The 21224-nt window shown below is 58.0% G+C and overlaps 1 protein-coding gene across 1 annotated transcript in view; it reads left to right on the top strand.

The window, feature by feature from the left end:
• The window catches only part of LOC140402878 (uncharacterized), a 120994-nt gene extending 103621 nt beyond the window's left edge, over positions 1-17373 (top strand). Inside the window, exons 17-21 of the mRNA XM_072490504.1 lie at positions 893-1001; positions 1927-2154; positions 2380-2541; positions 17040-17180; positions 17320-17373. Of these exons, the coding sequence (XP_072346605.1) occupies positions 893-1001; positions 1927-2154; positions 2380-2541; positions 17040-17180; positions 17320-17373 (694 nt within the window). The remainder of the gene's footprint in view (positions 1-892; positions 1002-1926; positions 2155-2379; positions 2542-17039; positions 17181-17319) is intronic.
• Positions 17374-21224: the final 3851 nt, after the last annotated feature.

The raw sequence follows: 21224 nt of genomic DNA, 5'->3' as shown, positions 1-21224 counted from the left end.
GCGGCGCTCCCTCAGTACTGACCCTCTGACAGTGCGGCACTCCCTCAGTACTGACCCTCTGACAGTGCGGCGCTCCCTCAGTACTGACCCTCTGACAGTGCGGCACTCCCTCAGTACTGACACTCTGACAGTGCAGCGCTCCCTCAGTACTGACCCTCCCACAGTGCGGCACTCCCTCAGCACTGACCCTCTGACAGTGCGGCGCTCCCTCAGTACTGACCCTCTGACAGTGCGGCGCTCCCTCAGTACTGACCCTCTGACAGTGCGGCGCTCCCTCAGTACTGACCCTCTGACAGTGCGGCACTCCCTCAGTACTGACCCTCCGACAGTGCGGCACTCCCTCAGTACTGACCCTCTGACAGTGCGGCACTCCCTCAGTACTGACCCTCCCACGGTGCGGCGCTCCCTCAGTACTGACCCTCCCACAGCGCGGCACTCCCTCAGTACTGACCCTCCCACAGTGCGGCACTCCCTCAGTACTGACCCTCTGACAGTGCGGCGCTCCCTCAGTACTGACCCCCCCCCCCCCCACACACACAGTGCGGCGCTCCCTCAGTACTGACCCCCCCCTCCTCCCCCCGCCCCCCCCCACACAGTGCGGCACACCGTCAGTGAATCACCGCGAATCTCAGTCTAGATTGTGCGCTCAAGTCTGCAGGTCCGAACGCCCAAAGCCCCCGAGTGAACGTTGGGAGCGAGAGGGGGCCATGCGCTGGTAACCCTCGAGCCCATTGATGGCCATGTGCCTCCAGGACACCGCTCGGCCTTGGCGTGGCTGCATCCGTGGGCATGGTGTCGAAGACGGGCCTGAGGAGGACAGTGAGCCGGGGACATCCACGGGATTGTTCCCAGACTGTGTGTCACGTTCTGACCCTGGTTCATTGCGTTTCAGCCTGGGCGCCTTGAGCTGCTTCTTTGAAGATGTGGACTCCCTCGACAGCAACAGCACAAGTGCTCTCTTCAGCGAATTGAAATTGTGCCAAAATGAAGCAGCAAACCAGGTGAAATTATTTATTTTCCTCCATTATTCCTTAAGGATTACGTGTGCGTGCTCGTAACGGGACGCCCCTCTTGCTTTGACGGTGGGCAAAGAAGTGGCAGATGGAATACAAATGGACAAGTGTGAGGTTAGGCAATTTGGAAGGAGGAATTTAGGCATTGACTATTTTCTAAATGGGGAGATGCTTCGGAAATCAGAAGCACAAAGGGACTTGGGAGTCCTTGTCCACGATTCTCTTAAGGTTAACGTGCAGGTTCAGTCGGCAGTTAGGAAGGCAATGTTCGCATTCACGTCGAGAGGGCTGGAATACAAGACCAGGGATGTACTTCTGAGGCTGTATAAGGCTCTGGTCAGGCCCCATTTGGAGTATTGTGAGCAGTTTTGGGCCCCGTATCTAAGGAAGGGTGTGCTGGCCTTGGAAAGGGTCCAGAGGAGGTTCACAAGAACGATCCCTGGAATGAAGAGCTTGTCGTGTGAGGAACGGTTGAGGACTCTGGGTCTGTACTCGGAGTTTAGAAGGATGAGGGGGGATCTTATTGAAACTTACAGGATACTGCGAGGCCTGGGTAGAGTGGATGTGGAGAGGATGTTTCCACTTGTCGGAAAGACGAGAAGCAGAGGACACAATCTCAGACTGAAGGGACGATCCTTTAAAACCGAGATAAGGAGGAATTTCTTCAGCCGGAGGGAGGTGAATCTGTGGAACTCTTTGCCGCAGAAGGCTGTGGAGGCCAAATCACTGAGTGTCTTTAAGACAGAGATAGATCGGTTCCTGATCAATAAGGGGATCAGGGATTACGGGGAGAAGGCAGGAGAATGGGGATGAGAAAACATCAGCCATGATTGAATGGCGGAGTAGACTCGATGGGCCGAGTGGCCTAATTCTGCTCCTATGTCTGACGGTCTTTATGTTTTATCTGTTCCAGAAAGTTGGAAGCCTGGTCAAGAAGTTCCTGAGTGGCCGCGTCCCAAACAAGGATGACCTCAAGAATTACGGGGCTGCCGTCTCGCGCCTCTCGCACAAAGTGTTGAAGCGCATCACAGGGGAGGACCTCCGCGACTCCATTCAATACCTGGGCAAGGACAAAGGCTCGAAATGGGGAAGGCCCCAGGCCCAGCAGTTGGTTGACAGGTTCATGGAAGCAGGAGGCAGGGTGAGAGTGTGAAAGGTCTCCAGCGGGGTTGGGGAAGGGTGGGGGGGGGTTCCGGGTGGACCATGCAGCGGAGGCGAGGCGACATTTCTCGACCGCCCGCCACAGCCCTAGGCCGCGTGCCCGCTGCGCTGAGAGAGAGTTAATTGGGTGGCGGTCGTAGTATCTGATGTCGCTGCTTCCTCACACCCCCCTTCTCTTGCTTCCCCGTGGGCCCCCTCTCCGCAGATTGGCAGCTTGACGGAATTCGGGAGCCTGGTCACGGGATTTTCGTCGAGGGTCCTCAGCAACCTGACGGCGGAACAGTTGCAGGAAGCTTTCGACAATGGCACCTTGGCCGAGCAGGCCGACCAGCTCAGTAGTCTACAGAAGACCAGCATGGTGGTCTCGGTAAATGAATCTTCTTCCTCTCTTCAAACAGGGTTGGGGGGACGGGGGACGGGACGGGGGGGGGGGGACGGCAGGAAGGGTTCATCGCCGCTTCTGCTACGGAATGGAGTGGGTCCCCGGTCGCAGCCTGCCTCCACAGGGAGTGAGGCTCCTTCGACACTGCTCCCATCAAACATCGGGTGGGGGTGTAGGGGCTGGAGGAGGTTACAGAGATAGGGAGGGGGTGTAGGGGCTGGAGGAGGTTACAGAGATAGGGAGGGGGTGTAGGGGCTGGAGGAGGTTACAGAGATAGGGAGGGGGTGTAGGGGCTGGTGGAGGTTACAGAGATAGGGAGGGGGTCTAGGGGCTGGAGGAGGTTACAGAGATAGGGAGGGGGTGTAGGGGGATGGAGGAGGTTACAGAGATAGGGAGGGTGTGTAGGGGCTGGAGGAGGTTACAGAGATAGGGAGGGGGTGTAGGGGCTGGAGGAGGTTACAGAGATAGGGAGGGGGTGTAGGGGCTGGAGTAGGGTACAGAGATAGGGAGGGTGTGTAGGGGCTGGAGGAGGTTACAGAGATAGGGAGGGGGTGTAGGGGCTGGAGGAGGTTACAGAGATAGGGAGGGGGTGTAGGGGCTGGAGGAGGTTACAGAGATAGGGAGGGGGTCTTGGGGCTGGAGGAGGTTACAGAGATAGGGAGGGGGGTGTAGGGGCTGGAGGAGGTTACAGAGATAGGGAGGGGGTGTAAGGGCTGGAGGAGGTTACAGAGATAGGGAGGGGGGTGTAGGGGCTGGAGGAGGTTACAGAGATAGGGAGGGGGTGTAGGGGCTGGAGTAGGTACAGAGATAGGGAGGGGGTGTAGGGGCTGGAGGAGGATACAGAGATAAGGAGGGGGTGTAGGGGCTGGAGGAGGTTACAGAGATAGGGAGGGGGTGTAGGGGCTGGAGTAGGTACAGAGATAGGGAGGGGGTGTAGGGCAAGAGGAGGATACAGAGATAAGGAGGGGGTGTAGGGGCTGGAGGAGGTTACAGAGATAGGGAGGGGGTGTAGGGGCTGGAGTAGGTACAGAGATAGGGAGGGGGTGTAGGGCGAGAGGAGGATACAGAGATAGGGAGGGGGTGTAGGGATTGGAGGAGGTTACAGAGATAGGGAGGGGGTGTAGGGGGCTGGAGGAGGTTACAGAGATAGGGAGGGGGTGTAGGGGCTGGAGGAGGTTACAGAGATAGGGAGGGGGTGTAGGGGCTGGAGTAGGTACAGAGATAGGGAGGGGGTGTAGGGCGAGAGGAGGATACAGAGATAGGGAGGGGGTGTAGGGGCTGGAGGAGGTTACAGAGATAGGGAGGGGATGTAGGGGCGAGAGGAGGATACAGAGATAGGGAGGGGGTGTAGGGGTGGAGGAGGTTACAGAGATAGGGAGGGGGTGTAGGGGCTGGAGGAGGTTACAGAGATAGGGAGGAGGGTGTAGGGGCTGGAGGGGGTTACAGAGATTGGGAGGGGGTGTAGGAGCTGGAGGGGGTTACAGAGATAGGGAGGGGGTGTAGGGGCTGGAGGAGGTTACAGAGATAGGGAGGGGGTGTAGGGGCTGGAGGAGGTTACAGAGATAGGGAGGGGGTGTAGGGGCTGGAGGGGGTTACAGAGATAGGGAGGGGGTATAGGGGCTGGAGGAGGTTACAGAGATAGGGAGGGGGTGTAGGGGCTGGATGAGGTTACAGAGATAGGGAGGGGGTGTAGGGGCTGGAGGAGGCTACAGAGAGAGGGAGGGGGTGACGGGGCTGGAGGAGGTTACAGAGATAGGGAGGGGGTGTAGGGGCTCGAGGAGATTACAGAGATAGGGAGGGGGGTGTAGGGGCTGGAGGAGGTTACAGAGGTAGGGAGGGGGTGTAGGGACTGGAGGAGGTTACAGAGATAGGGAGGGGGTGTAGGGGCTGGAGGAGGTTACAGAGATAGGGAGGGGGTGTAGGGGCTCGAGGAGATTACAGAGATAGGGAGGGGGGTGTAGGGGCTGGAGGAGGTTACAGAGGTAGGGAGGGGGTGTAGGGACTGGAGGAGGTTACAGAGATAGGGAGGGGGTGTAGGGGCTGGAGGAGGTTACAGAGATAGGGAGGGGGTGTAGGGGCTCGAGGAGATTACAGAGATAGGGAGGGGGGTGTAGGGGCTGGAGGAGGTTACAGAGATAGGGAGGGGGTGTAGGGGCTGGAGGAGGTTACAGAGATAGGGAGGGGGTGTAGGGGCTGGAGGAGGTTACAGAGATAGGGAGGGGGTGTAGGGGCTGGAGTAGGTACAGAGATAGGGAGGGGGTGTAGGGCGAGAGGAGGATACAGAGATAGGGAGGGGGTGTAGGGATTGGAGGAGGTTACAGAGATAGGGAGGGGGTGTAGGGGGCTGGAGGAGGTTACAGAGATAGGGAGGGGGTGTAGGGGCTGGAGGAGGTTACAGAGATAGGGAGGGGGTGTAGGGGCTGGAGTAGGTACAGAGATAGGGAGGGGGTGTAGGGCGAGAGGAGGATACAGAGATAGGGAGGGGGTGTAGGGGCTGGAGGAGGTTACAGAGATAGGGAGGGGGTGTAGGAGCTGGAGGGGGTTACAGAGATAGGGAGGGGGTGTAGGGGCTGGAGGAGGTTACAGAGATAGGGAGGGGGTGTAGGGGCTGGAGGAGGTTACAGAGATAGGGAGGGGGTGTAGGGGCTGGAGGGGGTTACAGAGATAGGGAGGGGGTATAGGGGCTGGAGGAGGTGACAGAGATGGGGAGGGGGTGTAGGGGCTGGATGAGGTTACAGAGATAGGGAGGGGGTGTAGGGGCTGGAGGAGGCTACAGAGATAGGGAGGGGGTGACGGGGCTGGAGGAGGTTACAGAGATAGGGAGGGGGTGTAGGGGCTCGAGGAGATTACAGAGATAGGGAGGGGGGTGTAGGGGCTGGAGGAGGTTACAGAGGTAGGGAGGGGGTGTAGGGACTGGAGGAGGTTACAGAGATAGGGAGGGGGTGTAGGGGCTGGAGGAGGTTACAGAGATAGGGAGGGGGTGTAGGGGCTCGAGGAGATTACAGAGATAGGGAGGGGGGTGTAGGGGCTGGAGGAGGTTACAGAGGTAGGGAGGGGGTGTAGGGACTGGAGGAGGTTACAGAGATAGGGAGGGGGTGTAGGGGCTGGAGGAGGTTACAGCGATAGGGAGGGGGGTGTAGGGGCTGGAGGAGGTTACAGACATAGGGAGGGGGTGTAGGGGCTGGAGGAGGTTACAGAGATAGGGAGGGATGTAGGGGCTGGGGGAGGTTACAGAGATAGGGAGGGGGTGTAGGGGCTGAAGGAGGTTACAGAGATAGGGAGGGGGTGTAGGGGCTGGAGGAGGTTACAGAGATAGGGAGGGGGTCTAGGGGCTGGAGGAGGTTACAGAGATAGGGAGGGGGTATAGGGGCTGGTGGAGGTTACAGAGATAGGGAGGGGGTGTAGGGACTGGAGGAGGTTACAGAGATAGGGAGGGGGTGTAGGGGCTGGGGGAGGTTACAGAGATAGGGAGGGGGTGTAGGGGCTGGAGGAGGTTACAGAGATAGGGAGGGGGTGTAGGGGCTGGAGTAGGTACAGAGATAGGGAGGGGGTGTAGGGCGAGAGGAGGATACAGAGATAGGGAGGGGGTGTAGGGATTGGAGGAGGTTACAGAGATAGGGAGGGGGTGTAGGGGGCTGGAGGAGGTTACAGAGATAGGGAGGGGGTGTAGGGGCTGGAGGAGGTTACAGAGATAGGGAGGGGGTGTAGGGGCTGGAGTAGGTACAGAGATAGGGAGGGGGTGTAGGGCGAGAGGAGGATACAGAGATAGGGAGGGGGTGTAGGGGCTGGAGGAGGTTACAGAGATAGGGAGGGGGTGTAGGGGCGAGAGGAGGATACAGAGATAGGGAGGGGGTGTAGGGGTGGAGGAGGTTACAGAGATAGGGAGGGGGTGTAGGGGCTGGAGGAGGTTACAGAGATAGGGAGGAGGGTGTAGGGGCTGGAGGGGGTTACAGAGATTGGGAGGGGGTGTCGGAGCTGGAGGGGGTTACAGAGATAGGGAGGGGGTGTAGGGGCTGGAGGAGGTTACAGAGATAGGGAGGGGGTGTAGGGGCTGGAGGAGGTTACAGAGATAGGGAGGGGGTGTAGGGGCTGGAGGGGGTTACAGAGATAGGGAGGGGGTATAGGGGCTGGAGGAGGTGACAGAGATAGGGAGGGGGTGTAGGGGCTGGATGAGGTTACAGAGATAGGGAGGGGGTGTAGGGGCTGGAGGAGGCTACAGAGATAGGGAGGGGGTGACGGGGCTGGAGGAGGTTACAGAGATAGGGAGGGGGTGTAGGGGCTCGAGGAGATTACAGAGATAGGGAGGGGGGTGTAGGGGCTGGAGGAGGTTACAGAGGTAGGGAGGGGGTGTAGGGACTGGAGGAGGTTACAGAGATAGGGAGGGGGTGTAGGGGCTGGAGGAGGTTACAGAGATAGGGAGGGGGTGTAGGGGCTCGAGGAGATTACAGAGATAGGGAGGGGGGTGTAGGGGCTGGAGGAGGTTACAGAGGTAGGGAGGGGGTGTAGGGACTGGAGGAGGTTACAGAGATAGGGAGGGGGTGTAGGGGCTGGAGGAGGTTACAGCGATAGGGAGGGGGGTGTAGGGGCTGGAGGAGGTTACAGACATAGGGAGGGGGTGTAGGGGCTGGAGGAGGTTACAGAGATAGGGAGGGATGTAGGGGCTGGGGGAGGTTACAGAGATAGGGAGGGGGTGTAGGGGCTGAAGGAGGTTACAGAGATAGGGAGGGGGTGTAGGGGCTGGAGGAGGTTACAGAGATAGGGAGGGGGTCTAGGGGCTGGAGGAGGTTACAGAGATAGGGAGGGGGTATAGGGGCTGGTGGAGGTTACAGAGATAGGGAGGGGGTGTAGGGACTGGAGGAGGTTACAGAGATAGGGAGGGGGTGTAGGGGCTGGGGGAGGTTACAGAGATAGGGAGGGGGTGTAGGGGCTGGAGGTGGTTACAGAGATAGGGAGGGGTTGTAGGGTCTGGAGGAGGTTACAGAGATAGGGAGGGGGTGTAGGGGCTGGAGGAGGTTACAGAGATAGGGAGGGGGTGTAGGGGCTGGAGGAGGTTACAGAGATAGGGAGGGGGTGTACGGGCTGGAGGAGGTTACAGAGATAGGGGGGTGTAGAGGCTAGAGGAGGATACAGAGATAGGGAGGGGGTGTAGGGGCTGGAGGAGGTTACAGAGATAGGGAGGGGGTGTCGGGGCTGGAGGAGGTTACAGAGATAGGGAGAGGGTGTAGGGGCTCGAGGAGATTACAGAGATAGGGAGGGGGTATAGGGGCTGGAGGAGGTTACAGAGATAGGGAGGGTGTGTAGGGGCTGGAGGAGGTTACAGAGATAGGGAGGGGTGTAGGGGCTGGAGGAGGTTACAGAGATAGGGAGGGGTGTAGGGGCTGGAGGAGGTTACAGAGATAGGGAGGGGGTGTAGGGGCTGGAGGAGGTTACAGAGATAGGGAGGGGGTCTAGGGGCTGGTGGAGGTTTCAGAGATAGGGAGGGGGTCTAGGGGCTGGAGGAGGTTACAGAGATAGGGAGAGGGCTGTAGGGGCTGGAGGAGGTTACAGAGATAGGGAGGGGGGTGTAGGGGCTGGAGGAGGTTACAGAGATAGGGATGGGGTTGGGCCTGGAGGAGGTTACAGAGATAGGGAGGGGTGTAGGGGCTGGAGGAGGTTACAGAGATAGAACATAGAACATAGAAAATACAGCACAGAACAGGCCATTCGGCCCACGATGTTGTGCCGAACCTTTGTCCGAGATTAATCATAGATTATCATTGAATTTACAGTGCAGAAGGAGGCCATTCGGCCCCCTGAGTCTGCACCGGCTCTTGGAAAGTGCACCCCACCCAAACTCAACACCTTCACCCAACACCAAGGGCAATTTTGGACATTAAGGGCAATTTATCATTGGCCAATTCACCTACCCTGCACATCTTTGGACTGTGGGAGGAAACCGGAGCACCCGGAGGAAACCCACGCAGACACGGGGAGGACGTGCAGACTCCGCACAGACAGTGACCCAAGCCGGAATCGAACCTGGGACCCTGGAGCTGTGAAGCATTGTGCTATCCACAATGCTACCGTGCTGCCCTTAAGAACAAATAAATCTACACTATATCATTTTACCGTAATCCATGTACCTATCCAATAGCTGCTTGAAGGTCCCTAATGTTTCCGACTCAACTACTTCCACAGGCAGTGCATTCCATGCCCCCACTACTCTCTGGGTAAAGAACCTACCTCTGATATCCCTCTTATATCTTCCACCTTTCACCTTAAATTTATGTCCCCTTGTAATGGAATGTTCCACCCGGGGAAAAAGTCTCTGACTGTCTACTCTATCTATTCCCCTGATCATCTTATAAACCTCTATCAAGTCGCCCCTCATCCTTCTCCGTTCTAATGAGAAAAGGCCTAGCACCCTCAACCTTTCCTCGTAAGACCTACTCTCCATTCCAGGCAACATCCTGGTAAATCTTCTATGCACCTTTTCCAAAGCTTCCACATCCTTCCTAAAATGAGGCGACCAGAACTGTACACAGTACTCCAAATGTGGCCTTACCAAAGTTTTGTACAGCTGCATCATCACCTCACGGCTCTTAAATTCAATCCCTCTGTTAATGAACGCGAGCACACCATAGGCCTTCTTCACAGCTCTATCCACTTGAGTGGCAACTTTCAAAGATGTATGAACATCGACCCCAAGATCTCTCTGCTCCTCCACATTGCCAAGAACTCTACCGTTAACCCTGCATTCCGCATTCATATTTGTCCTTCCAAAATGGACAACCTCACACTTTTCAGGGTTAAACTCCATCTGCCACTTCTCAGCCCAGCTCTGCATCCTATCTATGTCTCTTTGCAGCCGACAACAGCCCTCCTTACTATCCACAACTCCACCAATCTTCGTATCGTCTGCAAATTTACTGACCCACCCTTCAACTCCCTCATCCAAGTCATTAATGAAAATCACAAATAGCAGAGGACCCAGAACTGATCCCTGCAGTACGCCACTGGTAACTGGGATCCAGGCTGAATATTTGCCATCCACCACCACTCTCTGACTTCTATCGGTTAGCCAATTCATTATCCAACTGGCCAAATTTCCCACTATCCCATGCCTCCTTACTTTCTGCATAAGCCTACCATGGGGAACCTTATCAAATGCCTTACTAAAATCCATGTACACTACATCCACTGCTTTACCTTCATCCACATGCTTGGTCACCTCCTCAAAGAATTCAATAAGACTTGTAAGGCAAGACCTACCCCTCACAAATCCGTGCTGACTATCCCTAATCAAGCAGTGTCTTTCCAGATGCTCAGAAATCCTATCCTTCAGTACCCTTTCCATTACTTTGCCTACCACCGAAGTAAGACTAACTGGCTTGTAGGGGCCGGACGAGGTTACAGAGATAGGGAGGGGGTGTAGGGACTGGAGGAGGTTACAGAGTTAGGGAGGGGGTGTAGGGGCTAGAGGAGGTTACATAGATAGGGAGGGGGTGTAGGGGCTGGAGGAGGTTACAGAGATAGGGAGGGGGTGTAGGGGTTGGAGGAGGTTACAGAGATAGGGAGGGGGGTGTAGGGTCTGGAGGAGGTTACAGAGATAGGGAGGGGTGTGTAGGGTCTGGAGGAAGTTATAGAGATAGGGAGGGGGTGTAGGGGCTGGAGGAGGTTACAGAGATAAGGAGGGGGTGTAGGGGACAGGAGGAGGTTACAGAGATATGGAGGGGGTGAAGGGAACAGGGGGAGGTTACAGAGATAGGGAGGGGGTGTAGGGGCTGGAGGAGGTTACAGAGACACGGAGGGGGTGTAGGGGCTGGAGGAGGCTACAGAGATAGGGAGGGGGTGTAGGGGCTGGAGGAGGTTACAGAGATAGGGAGGGGGTTGGGGCTGGAGGATGTTACAGAGATAGACAGGGAGTGTAGTGGCTGGAGGAGGTTACAGAGATAGGGAGGGGGTGTGGGGGCTGGAGGAGGTTACAGAGATAGGGAGGGGGGTGTCAGGGATTGGAGGAGGTTACAGAGATAGGGAGGGGGTGTAGGGGCTGGAGGAGGTTACACAGATATGGAGGGGGTGAAGGGAGCTGGGGGAGGTTACAGAGATAGGGAGGGGGTGTAGTGGCTGGAGGAGGTTACAGAGATAGGGAGGGGGTGTCGGGGCTGGAGGAGGTTACAGAGATAGGGAGGGGGTGTAGGGGCTGGAGTAGGGTACAGAGATAGGGAGGAGGGTGTAGTGGCTGGAGGAGGTTACAGAGATAGGGAGGGGGTTGGGGCTGGAGGAGGTTACAGAGATAGAGAGGGGGTGTAGTGGCTGGAGGAGGTTACAGAGATAGGGAGGGGGTGTAGGGACTGGAGGAGGTTACAGAGATAGGGAGGGGGTGTAGGGGCTGGAGGAGGTTACAGAGATAGGGAGGGGGTGTAGGGGCTGGAGGAGGTTACAGAGATAGGGAGGGGGTGTGGGGGCTGGAGGAGGTTACAGAGATAGGGATGGGGTTGGGGCTGGAGGAGGTTACAGAGACAGGGAGGGGGTGTAGGGACTGGAGGAGGTTACAGTGATAGGGAGGGGGTGTAGGGGCTGGAGGATGTTACAGAGATAGGGAGGGGGTGTCGGGGCTGGAGGAGGTTACAGAGATAGGGAGGGGGTGTAGGGACTGGAGGAGGTTACAGTGATAGGGAGGGGGTGTAGGGGCTGGAGGATGTTACAGAGATAGGGAGGGGGTGTCGGGGCTGGAGGAGGTTACAGAGATAGGGAGGGGGTGTAGGGGCTGGAGGGGGTTACAGAGATAGGGATGGGGTTGGGGCTGGAGGAGGTTACAGAGATAGGGAGGGGGGTGTCAGGGATTGGAGGAGGTTACAGAGATAGGGAGGGGGTGTAGGGGCTGGGGGAGGTTACAGAGATAGGGAGGGGGTGTAGGGGCTGGATGAGGTTACAGAGATAGGGAGGGGGTGTAGGGGCTGGAGGAGGCTACAGAGATAGGGAGGGGGTGACGGGGCTGGAGGAGGTTACAGTGATAGGGAGGGGGTGTAGGGGCTGGAGGATGTTACAGAGATAGGGAGGGGGTGTCGGGGCTGGAGGAGGTTACAGAGATAGGGAGGGGGTGTAGGGGCTGGAGGGGGTTACAGAGATAGGGATGGGGTTGGGGCTGGAGGAGGTTACAGAGATAGGGAGGGGGGTGTCAGGGATTGGAGGAGGTTACAGAGATAGGGAGGGGGTGTAGGGGCTGGGGGAGGTTACAGAGATAGGGAGGGGGTGTAGGGGCTGGATGAGGTTACAGAGATAGGGAGGGGGTGTAGGGGCTGGAGGAGGCTACAGAGATAGGGAGGGGGTGACGGGGCTGGAGGAGGTTACAGAGATAGGGAGGGGGTGTAGGGGCTCGAGGAGATTACAGAGATAGGGAGGGGGGTGTAGGGGCTGGAGGAGGTTACAGAGGTAGGGAGGGGGTGTAGGGACTGGAGGAGGTTACAGAGATAGGGAGGGGGTGTAGGGGCTGGAGGAGGTTACAGAGATAGGGAGGGGGTGTAGGGGCTCGAGGAGATTACAGAGATAGGGAGGGGGGTGTAGGGGCTGGAGGAGGTTACAGAGGTAGGGAGGGGGTGTAGGGACTGGAGGAGGTTACAGAGATAGGGAGGGGGTGTAGGGGCTGGAGGAGGTTACAGCGATAGGGAGGGGGGTGTAGGGGCTGGAGGAGGTTACAGACATAGGGAGGGGGTGTAGGGGCTGGAGGAGGTTACAGAGATAGGGAGGGATGTAGGGGCTGGGGGAGGTTACAGAGATAGGGAGGGGGTGTAGGGGCTGAAGGAGGTTACAGAGATAGGGAGGGGGTGTAGGGGCTGGAGGAGGTTACAGAGATAGGGAGGGGGTCTAGGGGCTGGAGGAGGTTACAGAGATAGGGAGGGGGTATAGGAGCTGGAGGAGGTTACAGAGATAGGGAGGGGGTGTAGGGACTGGAGGAGGTTACAGAGATAGGGAGGGGGTGTAGGGGCTGGGGGATGTTACAGAGATAGGGAGGGGGTGTAGGGGCTGGAGGAGGTTACAGAGATAGGGAGGGGTTGTAGGGTCTGGAGGAGGTTACAGAGATAGGGAGGGGGTGTAGGGGCTGGAGGAGGTTACAGAGATAGGGAGGGGGTGTAGGGGCTGGAGGAGGTTACAGAGATAGGGAGGGGGTGTACGGGCTGGAGGAGGTTACAGAGATAGGGGGGTGTAGAGGCTAGAGGAGGATACAGAGATAGGGAGGGGGTGTAGGGGCTGGAGGAGGTTACAGAGATAGGGAGGGGGTGTCGGGGCTGGAGGAGGTTACAGAGATAGGGAGAGGGTGTAGGGGCTCGAGGAGATTACAGAGATAGGGAGGGGGTATAGGGGCTGGAGGAGGTTACAGAGATAGGGAGGGGGTGTAGGGGCTGGAGGAGGTTACAGAGATAGGGAGGGGTGTAGGGGCTGGAGGAGGTTACAGAGATAGGGAGGGATGTAGGGGCTGGAGGAGGTTACAGAGATAGGGAGGGGGTGTAGGGGCTGGAGGAGGTTACAGAGATAGGGAGGGGGTCTAGGGGCTGGTGGAGGTTACAGAGATAGGGAGGGGGTCTAGGGGCTGGAGGAGGTTACAGAGATAGGGAGAGGGGTGTAGGGGCTGGAGGAGGTTACAGAGATAGGGAGGGGGGTGTAGGGGCTGGAGGAGGTTACAGAGATAGGGATGGGGTTGGGCCTGGAGGAGGTTACAGAGATAGGGAGGGGTGTAGGGGCTGGAGGAGGTTACAGAGATAGAACATAGAACATAGAAAATACAGCACAGAACAGGCCATTCGGCCCACGATGTTGTGCCGAACCTTTGTCCGAGATTAATCATAGATTATCATTGAATTTACAGTGCAGAAGGAGGCCATTCGGCCCCCTGAGTCTGCACCGGCTCTTGGAAAGAGCACCCCACCCAAACTCAACACCTTCACCCAACACCAAGGGCAATTTTGGACATTAAGGGCAATTTATCATTGGCCAATTCACCTACCCTGCACATCTTTGGACTGTGGGAGGAAACCGGAGCACCCGGAGGAAACCCACGCAGACACGGGGAGGACGTGCAGACTCCGCACAGACAGTGACCCAAGCCGGAATCGAACCTGGGACCCTGGAGCTGTGAAGCATTGTGCTATCCACAATGCTACCGTGCTGCCCTTAAGAACAAATAAATCTACACTATATCATTTTACCGTAATCCATGTACCTATCCAATAGCTGCTTGAAGGTCCCTAATGTTTCCGACTCAACTACTTCCACAGGCAGTGCATTCCATGCCCCCACTACTCTCTGGGTAAAGAACCTACCTCTGATATCCCTCCTATATCTTCCACCTTTCACCTTAAATTTATGTCCCCTTGTAATGGAATGTTCCACCCGGGGAAAAAGTCTCTGACTGTCTACTCTATCTATTCCCCTGATCATCTTATAAACCTCTATCAAGTCGCCCCTCATCCTTCTCCGTTCTAATGAGAAAAGGCCTAGCACCCTCAACCTTTCCTCGTAAGACCTCCTACTCTCCATTCCAGGCAACATCCTGGTAAATCTTCTATGCACCTTTTCCAAAGCTTCCACATCCTTCCTAAAATGAGGTGACCAGAACTGTACACAGTACTCCAAATGTGGCCTTACCAAAGTTTTGTACAGCTGCATCATCACCTCACGGCTCTTAAATTCAATCCCTCTGTTAATGAACGCGAGCACACCATAGGCCTTCTTCACAGCTCTATCCACTTGAGTGGCAACTTTCAAAGATGTATGAACATCGACCCCAAGATCTCTCTGCTCCTCCACATTGCCAAGAACTCTACCGTTAACCCTGCATTCCGCATTCATATTTGTCCTTCCAAAATGGACAACCTCACACTTTTCAGGGTTAAACTCCATCTGCCACTTCTCAGCCCAGCTCTGCATCCTATCTATGTCTCTTTGCAGCCGACAACAGCCCTCCTCACTATCCACAACTCCACCAATCTTCGTATCGTCTGCAAATTTACTGACCCACCCTTCAACTCCCTCATCCAAGACATTAATGAAAATCACAAACAGCAGAGGACCCAGAACTGATCCCTGCGGTACGCCACTGGTAACTGGGATCCAGGCTGAATATTTGCCATCCACCACCACTCTCTGACTTCTATCGGTTAGCCAGTTCGTTATCCAACTGGCCAAATTTCCCACTATCCCATGCCTCCTCACTTTCTGCAGAAGCCTACCATGGGGAACCTTATCAAATGCCTTACTAAAATCCATGTACACTACATCCACTGCTTTACCTTCATCCACATGCTTGGTCACCTCCTCAAATAATTCAATAAGACTTGTAAGGCAAGACCTACCCCTCACAAATCCGTGCTGACTATCCCTAATCAAGCAGTGTCTTTCCAGATGCTCAGAAATCCTATCCTTCAGTACCCTTTCCATTACTTTGCCTACCACCGAAGTAAGACTAACTGGCTTGTAGGGGCCGGACGAGGTTACAGAGATAGGGAGGGGTGTAGGGGCTGGAAGAGGTTACAGAGATAGGGAGGGGGTGTCGGGACTGGAGGAGGTTACAGAGTTAGGGAGGGGGTGTAGGGGCTAGAGGAGGTTACATAGATAGGGAGGATTGTCGGGGTTGGAGGAGGTTACAGAGATAGGGAGGGGGTGTAGGGGTTGGAGGAGGTTACAGAGATAGGGAGGGGGGTGTAGGGTCTGGAGGAGGGTACAGAGATAGGGAGGGGTGTGTAGGGTCTGGAGGAAGTTATAGAGATAGGGAGGGGGTGTAGGGGCTGGAGGAGGTTACAGAGATAAGGAGGGGGTGTAGGGGACAGGAGGAGGTTACAGAGATATGGAGGGGGTGTAGGGGACAGGGGGAGGTTACAGAGATAGGGAGGGGGTGTAGGGGCTGGAGGAGGTGACAGAGACAGGGAGGGGGTGTAGGGGCTGGAGGAGGCTACAGAGATAGGGAGGGGGTGTAGGGGCTGGAAGAGGTTACAGAGATAGGGAGGGGTTGTAGGGACTGGAGGAGGTTACAGAGTTAGGGAGGGGGTGTAGGGGCTAGAGGAGGTTACATAGATAGGGAGGATTGTCGGGGTTGGAGGAGGTTACAGAGATAGGGAGGGGGTGTAGGGGGGAGGAGGTTACAGAGATAGGGAGGGGGGTGTAGGGTCTGGAGGAGGGTACAGAGATAGGGAGGGGTGTGTAGGGTCTGGAGGAAGTTATAGAGATAGGGAGGGGGTGTAGGGGCTGGAGGAGGTTACAGAGATAAGGAGGGGGTGTAGGGGACAGGAGGAGGTTACAGAGATATGGAGGGGGTGTAGGGGACAGGGGGAGGTTACAGAGATAGGGAGGGGGTGTAGGGGCTGGAGGAGGTGACAGAGACAGGGAGGGGGTGTAGGGGCTGGAGGAGGCTACAGAGATAGGGAGGGGGTGTAGGGGCTGGAGTAGGGTACATAGATAGGGAGTAGGGTATAGTGGCTGGAGGAGGTTACAGAGATAGGGAGGGGGTTGGGGCTGGAGGAGGTTACAGAGATAGAGAGGGGGTGTAGGGGCTGGAGGAGGTTACAGAGATAGGGAGGGGGGTGTCAGGGATTGGAGGAGGTTACAGAGAAAGGGAGGGGGTGTAGGGGCTGGAGGAGGTTACAGAGATAGGGAGGGGGTGTAGGGGCTGGAGGAGGTTACACAGATATGGAGGGGGTGAAGGGAGCTGGGGGAGGTTACAGAGATAGGGAGGGGGTGTAGTGGCTGGATAGGTTACAGAGATAGGGAGGGGGTTGGGGCTGGAGGAGGTTACAGAGATAGAGAGGGGGTGTAGGGGCCGGAGGAGGTTACAGAGATAGGGAGGGGGGTGTAGGGGCTGGAGGCGGTTACAGAGATAGGGAGGGGGTGTACGGGCTGGAGGAGGTTACACAGATAGGGAGGGGGTGTACGGGCTGGAGGAGGTTACAGAGATAGGGAGGGGGTGTACGGGCTGGAGGTGGTTACACAGATAGGGAGGGGGTGAAGGGAGCTGGGGGAGGTTACAGAGATAGGGAGAGGGTGTAGGGGCTGGAGGAGGTTACAGAGATAGGGAGGGGGTGTAGGGGCTGGAGGAGGTTACAGAGATAGGGAGGGGGTGTAGGGACTGGGGGAGGTTACAGAGATGGGGAGGAGGGTGTAGTGGCTGGAGGAGGTTACAGAGATAGGGAGGGGGTGAAGGGAGCTGGAGGAGGTTACAGAGATAGGGAGGAAGGTGTAGGGGACTGGAGGAGGCAAGTTTTTTCCACCGAGGGTAGTGGGTGCCTGGAACTCACTACCGGAGGAGGTAGTGGAGGCAGGGACGATAGGGACATTTAAGGGGCATCTTGACAAAGACATGAATAGGATGGGAATAGAGGGATACGGACCCAGGAAGTGTAGAAGATTGTAGTTTAGTCGGGCAGCATGGTCGGCACGGGCTTGGAGGGCCGAAGGGCCTGTTCCTGTGCTGTACTTTGTTCTTTGATAGTCTCTCCCTTTGTCCACTCCAGCTGTTACGAAGCAAGGACACTTTGAAAGTCATCAAGTCCATCAAGGGCTCATTAATTCAGGATGTGCCTCTGGACTACATCGGGAAGAACATCAGCGACAACCTCACCGAAGTGTCAGACCTGCTCTGGAATGAGGAACAGGTGAGGGAGGACCCCCGGCAATGTCGATCGGAATCCAGTCACATTCCCGGCGTACCGCAGTGATGTCTGACACGCGTGTTGACGAGCCAGCCCAAGAGAAAGCTAATCTCTGCTCTTTTTCTAAACGTCTCCCTTTTAGGCGCTGGTGATAATTAGCGGGGCAGAGTCGCTCACCATCATCGAATTAGGGTAAAGACAACTCTCCATTTGTAGTTGCCGGATTCTGTGCCTGCGTTTGTCGGAGTGTTTGCGTCTGTCCGTGTCTGAAGGTATATGTGTGACTCTGTGAATGTATGTTTGGAAAGGCGTATGTAACTGTGCAGACTGACATACATGTTTCAGTGCTGGAACACGGAGCTGTTCCTGTCCCACACACATGTTTCCATCCAACCCCCACCCACCCACTTCACCTCACCCCCATCACCTTAAATCTATGGCTGCTATTCACCTTGTGGGAGCAAGTCCCACATTCTTCCCCACTCCCCGTGGGAGCGAGTCCCACATTCTCCCCCACTCCCCGTGGGAGCGAGTCCCACATTCTCCCCCACTCCCCGTGGGAGTGAGTTCCACATTCTCCCCCACTCCCCGTGGGAGCGAGTCCCACATTCTCCCCCGCTCCCCTGTGGGAGCGAGTCCCACATTCTCCCCCACTCCCCGTGGGAGCGAGTCCCACATTCTCCCCCACTCCCCGTGGCAGCGAGTCCCACATTCTCCCCCACTCCCCGTGGGAGCGAGTCTCACATTCTCCCCCACTCCCCGTGGGAGCGAGTCCCACATTCTCCCCCGCTCCCCTGTGGGAGCGAGTCCCACATTCTCCCCCACTCCCCGTGGGAGCGAGTCCCACATTCTCCCCACTCCCCGTGGGAGCGAGTCCCACATTCTCCCCCACTCCCTGTGGAAGCGAGTCCCATATTCTCCCCCGCTCCCCGTGGGAGCGAGTCCCAAATTCTCCCCCACTCCCCGTGGGAGCGAGTCCCACATTCTCCCCCACTCCCCGTGGGAGCGAGTCCCATATTCTCCCCCGCTCCCCGTGGGAGCGAGTCTCACATTCTCCCCCACTCCCCCGTGGGAGCGAGTCCCACATTCTCCCCGTGGGAGCGAGTCCCACATTCTCCCCCACTCCCCGTGGAAGCGAGTCCCATATTCTCCCCCGCTCCCCGTGGGAGCGAGTCCCACATTCTCCCCCACTCCCCGTGGGAGAGAGTCCCACATTCTCCCCACTCCCCTGTGGGAGCGAGTCCCACATTCTCCCCCACTCCCCGTGGGAGCGAGTCTCACATTCTCCCCCACTCCCCGTGGGAGCGAGTCTCACATTCTCCCCCACTCCCCGTGGGAGCGAGTCCCACATTCTCCCCCGCTCCCCTGTGGGAGCGAGTCCCACATTCTCCCCCACTCCCCGTGGGAGCGAGTCCCACATTCTCCCCACTCCCCGTGGGAGCGAGTCCCACATTCTCCCCCACTCCCTGTGGAAGCGAGTCCCATATTCTCCCCCGCTCCCCGTGGGAGCGAGTCCCACATTCTCCCCCACTCCCCGTGGGAGCGAGTCCCACATTCTCCCCCACTCCCCGTGGGAGCGAGTCCCATATTCTCCCCCGCTCCCCGTGGGAGCGAGTCTCACATTCTCCCCCACTCCCCCGTGGGAGCGAGTCCCACATTCTCCCCGTGGGAGCGAGTCCCACATTCTCCCCCACTCCCCGTGGAAGCGAGTCCCATATTCTCCCCCGCTCCCCGTGGGAGCGAGTCCCACATTCTCCCCCACTCCCCGTGGGAGAGAGTCCCACATTCTCCCCACTCCCCTGTGGGAGCGAGTCCCACATTCTCCCCCACTCCCCGTGGGAGCGAGTCTCACATTCTCCCCCACTCCCCGTGGGAGCGAGTCCCACATTCTCCCCCGCTCCCCTGTGGGAGCGAGTCCCACATTCTCCCCACTCCCCGTGGGAGCGAGTCCCACATTCTCCCCACTCCCCGTGGGAGCGAGTCCCACATTCTCCCCCACTCCCTGTGGAAGCGAGTCCCATATTCTCCCCCGCTCCCCGTGGGAGCGAGTCCCACATTCTCCCCCACTCCCCGTGGGAGCGAGTCCCACATTCTCCCCCACTCCCCGTGGGAGCGAGTCCCATATTCTCCCCCGCTCCCCGTGGGAGCGAGTCTCACATTCTCCCCCACTCCCCCGTGGGAGCGAGTCCCACATTCTCCCCGTGGGAGCGAGTCCCACATTCTCCCCCACTCCCCGTGGAAGCGAGTCCCATATTCTCCCCCGCTCCCCGTGGGAGCGAGTCCCACATTCTCCCCCACTCCCCGTGGGAGAGAGTCCCACATTCTCCCCACTCCCCTGTGGGAGCGAGTCCCACATTCTCCCCACTCCCCTGTGGGAGAGAGTCCCACATTCTCCCCCACTCCCCGTGGGAGCGAGTCCCGCATTCTCCCCCACTCCCCGCGGGAGCCAGTCCTACATTCTCCCCACTCCCCGTGGAAGCGAATCCCATATTCTCCCCCGCTCCCCGTGGGAGCGAGTCCCACATTCTCCCCCACTCCCCGTGGGAGAGAGTCCCACATTCTCACCACTCCCCTGTGGGAGCGAGTCCCACATTCTCCCCACTCCCCGTGGGAGCCAGGCCCACATTCTCCCCACTCCCCGTGGTAGCGAGTCCCACATTCTCCCCCACTCCCCGTTGAAGCGAGTCCCACATTCTCCCCACACCCCTGTGGGAGCGAGTCCCACATTCTCCCACTCCCCTGTGGGAGAGAGTCCCAAATTCTCCCCACTCCCCTGTGGGAGTGAGTCCCACATTCTCCCCCACTCCCCGTGGGATCGAGTCCCACATTCTGCCCCACTCCCCGTGGAAGCGAGTCCCACATTCTCCCCCACTCCCCGTGGGAGCGAGTCCCACATTCTCCCCCCACTCCCCTTGGGAGCGAGTCCCACATTCTCCCCCACTCCCCGCGGGAGCCAGTCCTACATTTTCCCCACTCCCTGTGGGAGCAAGTCCCACATTCTCCCCACTCCCCACGGGAGCGAGTCCCACATTCTCCCACCTCCCCGTGGGAGCGAGTCCCACATTCTCCCCCACTCCCTGTGGGAGCGAGTCCCACTTTCTCCCCCACTCCCCGTGGGAGCGAGTCCCACATTCTGCCCCACTCCCCGTGGAAGCGAGTCCCACATTCCCCCCCACTCCCCGTGGGAGTGAGTCCCACATTCTCCCCACTCCCCGTGGGACCGAGTCCCACATTCTCCCCCACTCCCTGTGGGAGCGAGTCCCACATTCTCCCCCACTCCCGTGGGAGCAAGTCCCACATTCTCCCCCACTCGCTGTGGGAGCGAGTCCCACATTCTCCCCCATTCGCTGTGGGAGCGAGTCCCACATTCTCCCCCACTCCGTGTGGGAGCGAGTCCCACATTCTCCCCCACTCAGTGTGGGAGCGAGTCCCACATTCTCCCCACTCCCCGTGGGAGCGAGTCCCACATTCTCCCCACTCCCCGTGGGAGCGAGTCCCACATTCTCCCCCACTCCGTGTGGGAGCGAGTCCCACATTCTCCCCACTCCCCGTGGGAGCGAGTCCCACATTCTCCCCCCACTCTCCATGGAGCGAGTCCCACATTCTCCCCACTCCCCGTGGGAGCGAGTCCCACATTCTCCCCCACTCCCCGTGGGAGCGAGTCCCACATTCTCCCCCACTCCCCGTGGGAGCGAGTCCCACATTCTTCCCCACTCCCCGTGGGAGCGAGTCCCACATTCTCCCCCACTCCCCGTGGGAGCGAGTCCCACATTCTCCCCACTCCCCGTGGGAGCGAGTCCCACATTCTCCCCCACTCTCCATGGGAGCGAGTCCCACATTCTCCCCACTCCCCGTGGGAGCGAGTCCACATTCTCCCCCACTCCCCGTGGGAGCGAGTCCCACATTCTCCCCCACTCCCCGTGGGAGCGAGTCCCACATTCTTCCCCACTCCCCGTGGGAGCGAGTCCCACATTCTCCCCCACTCCCCGTGGGATCGAGTCCCACATTCTCCCCCACTCCCTGTTTTACCGCCCCCCCCCCACCCTT

This window comes from Scyliorhinus torazame, chromosome 26 (assembly GCF_047496885.1).
Source record: "Scyliorhinus torazame isolate Kashiwa2021f chromosome 26, sScyTor2.1, whole genome shotgun sequence".
Classification (NCBI taxonomy): domain Eukaryota; kingdom Metazoa; phylum Chordata; class Chondrichthyes; order Carcharhiniformes; family Scyliorhinidae; genus Scyliorhinus; species Scyliorhinus torazame.
This window is presented reverse-complemented; position numbering and strand designations above follow the sequence as displayed.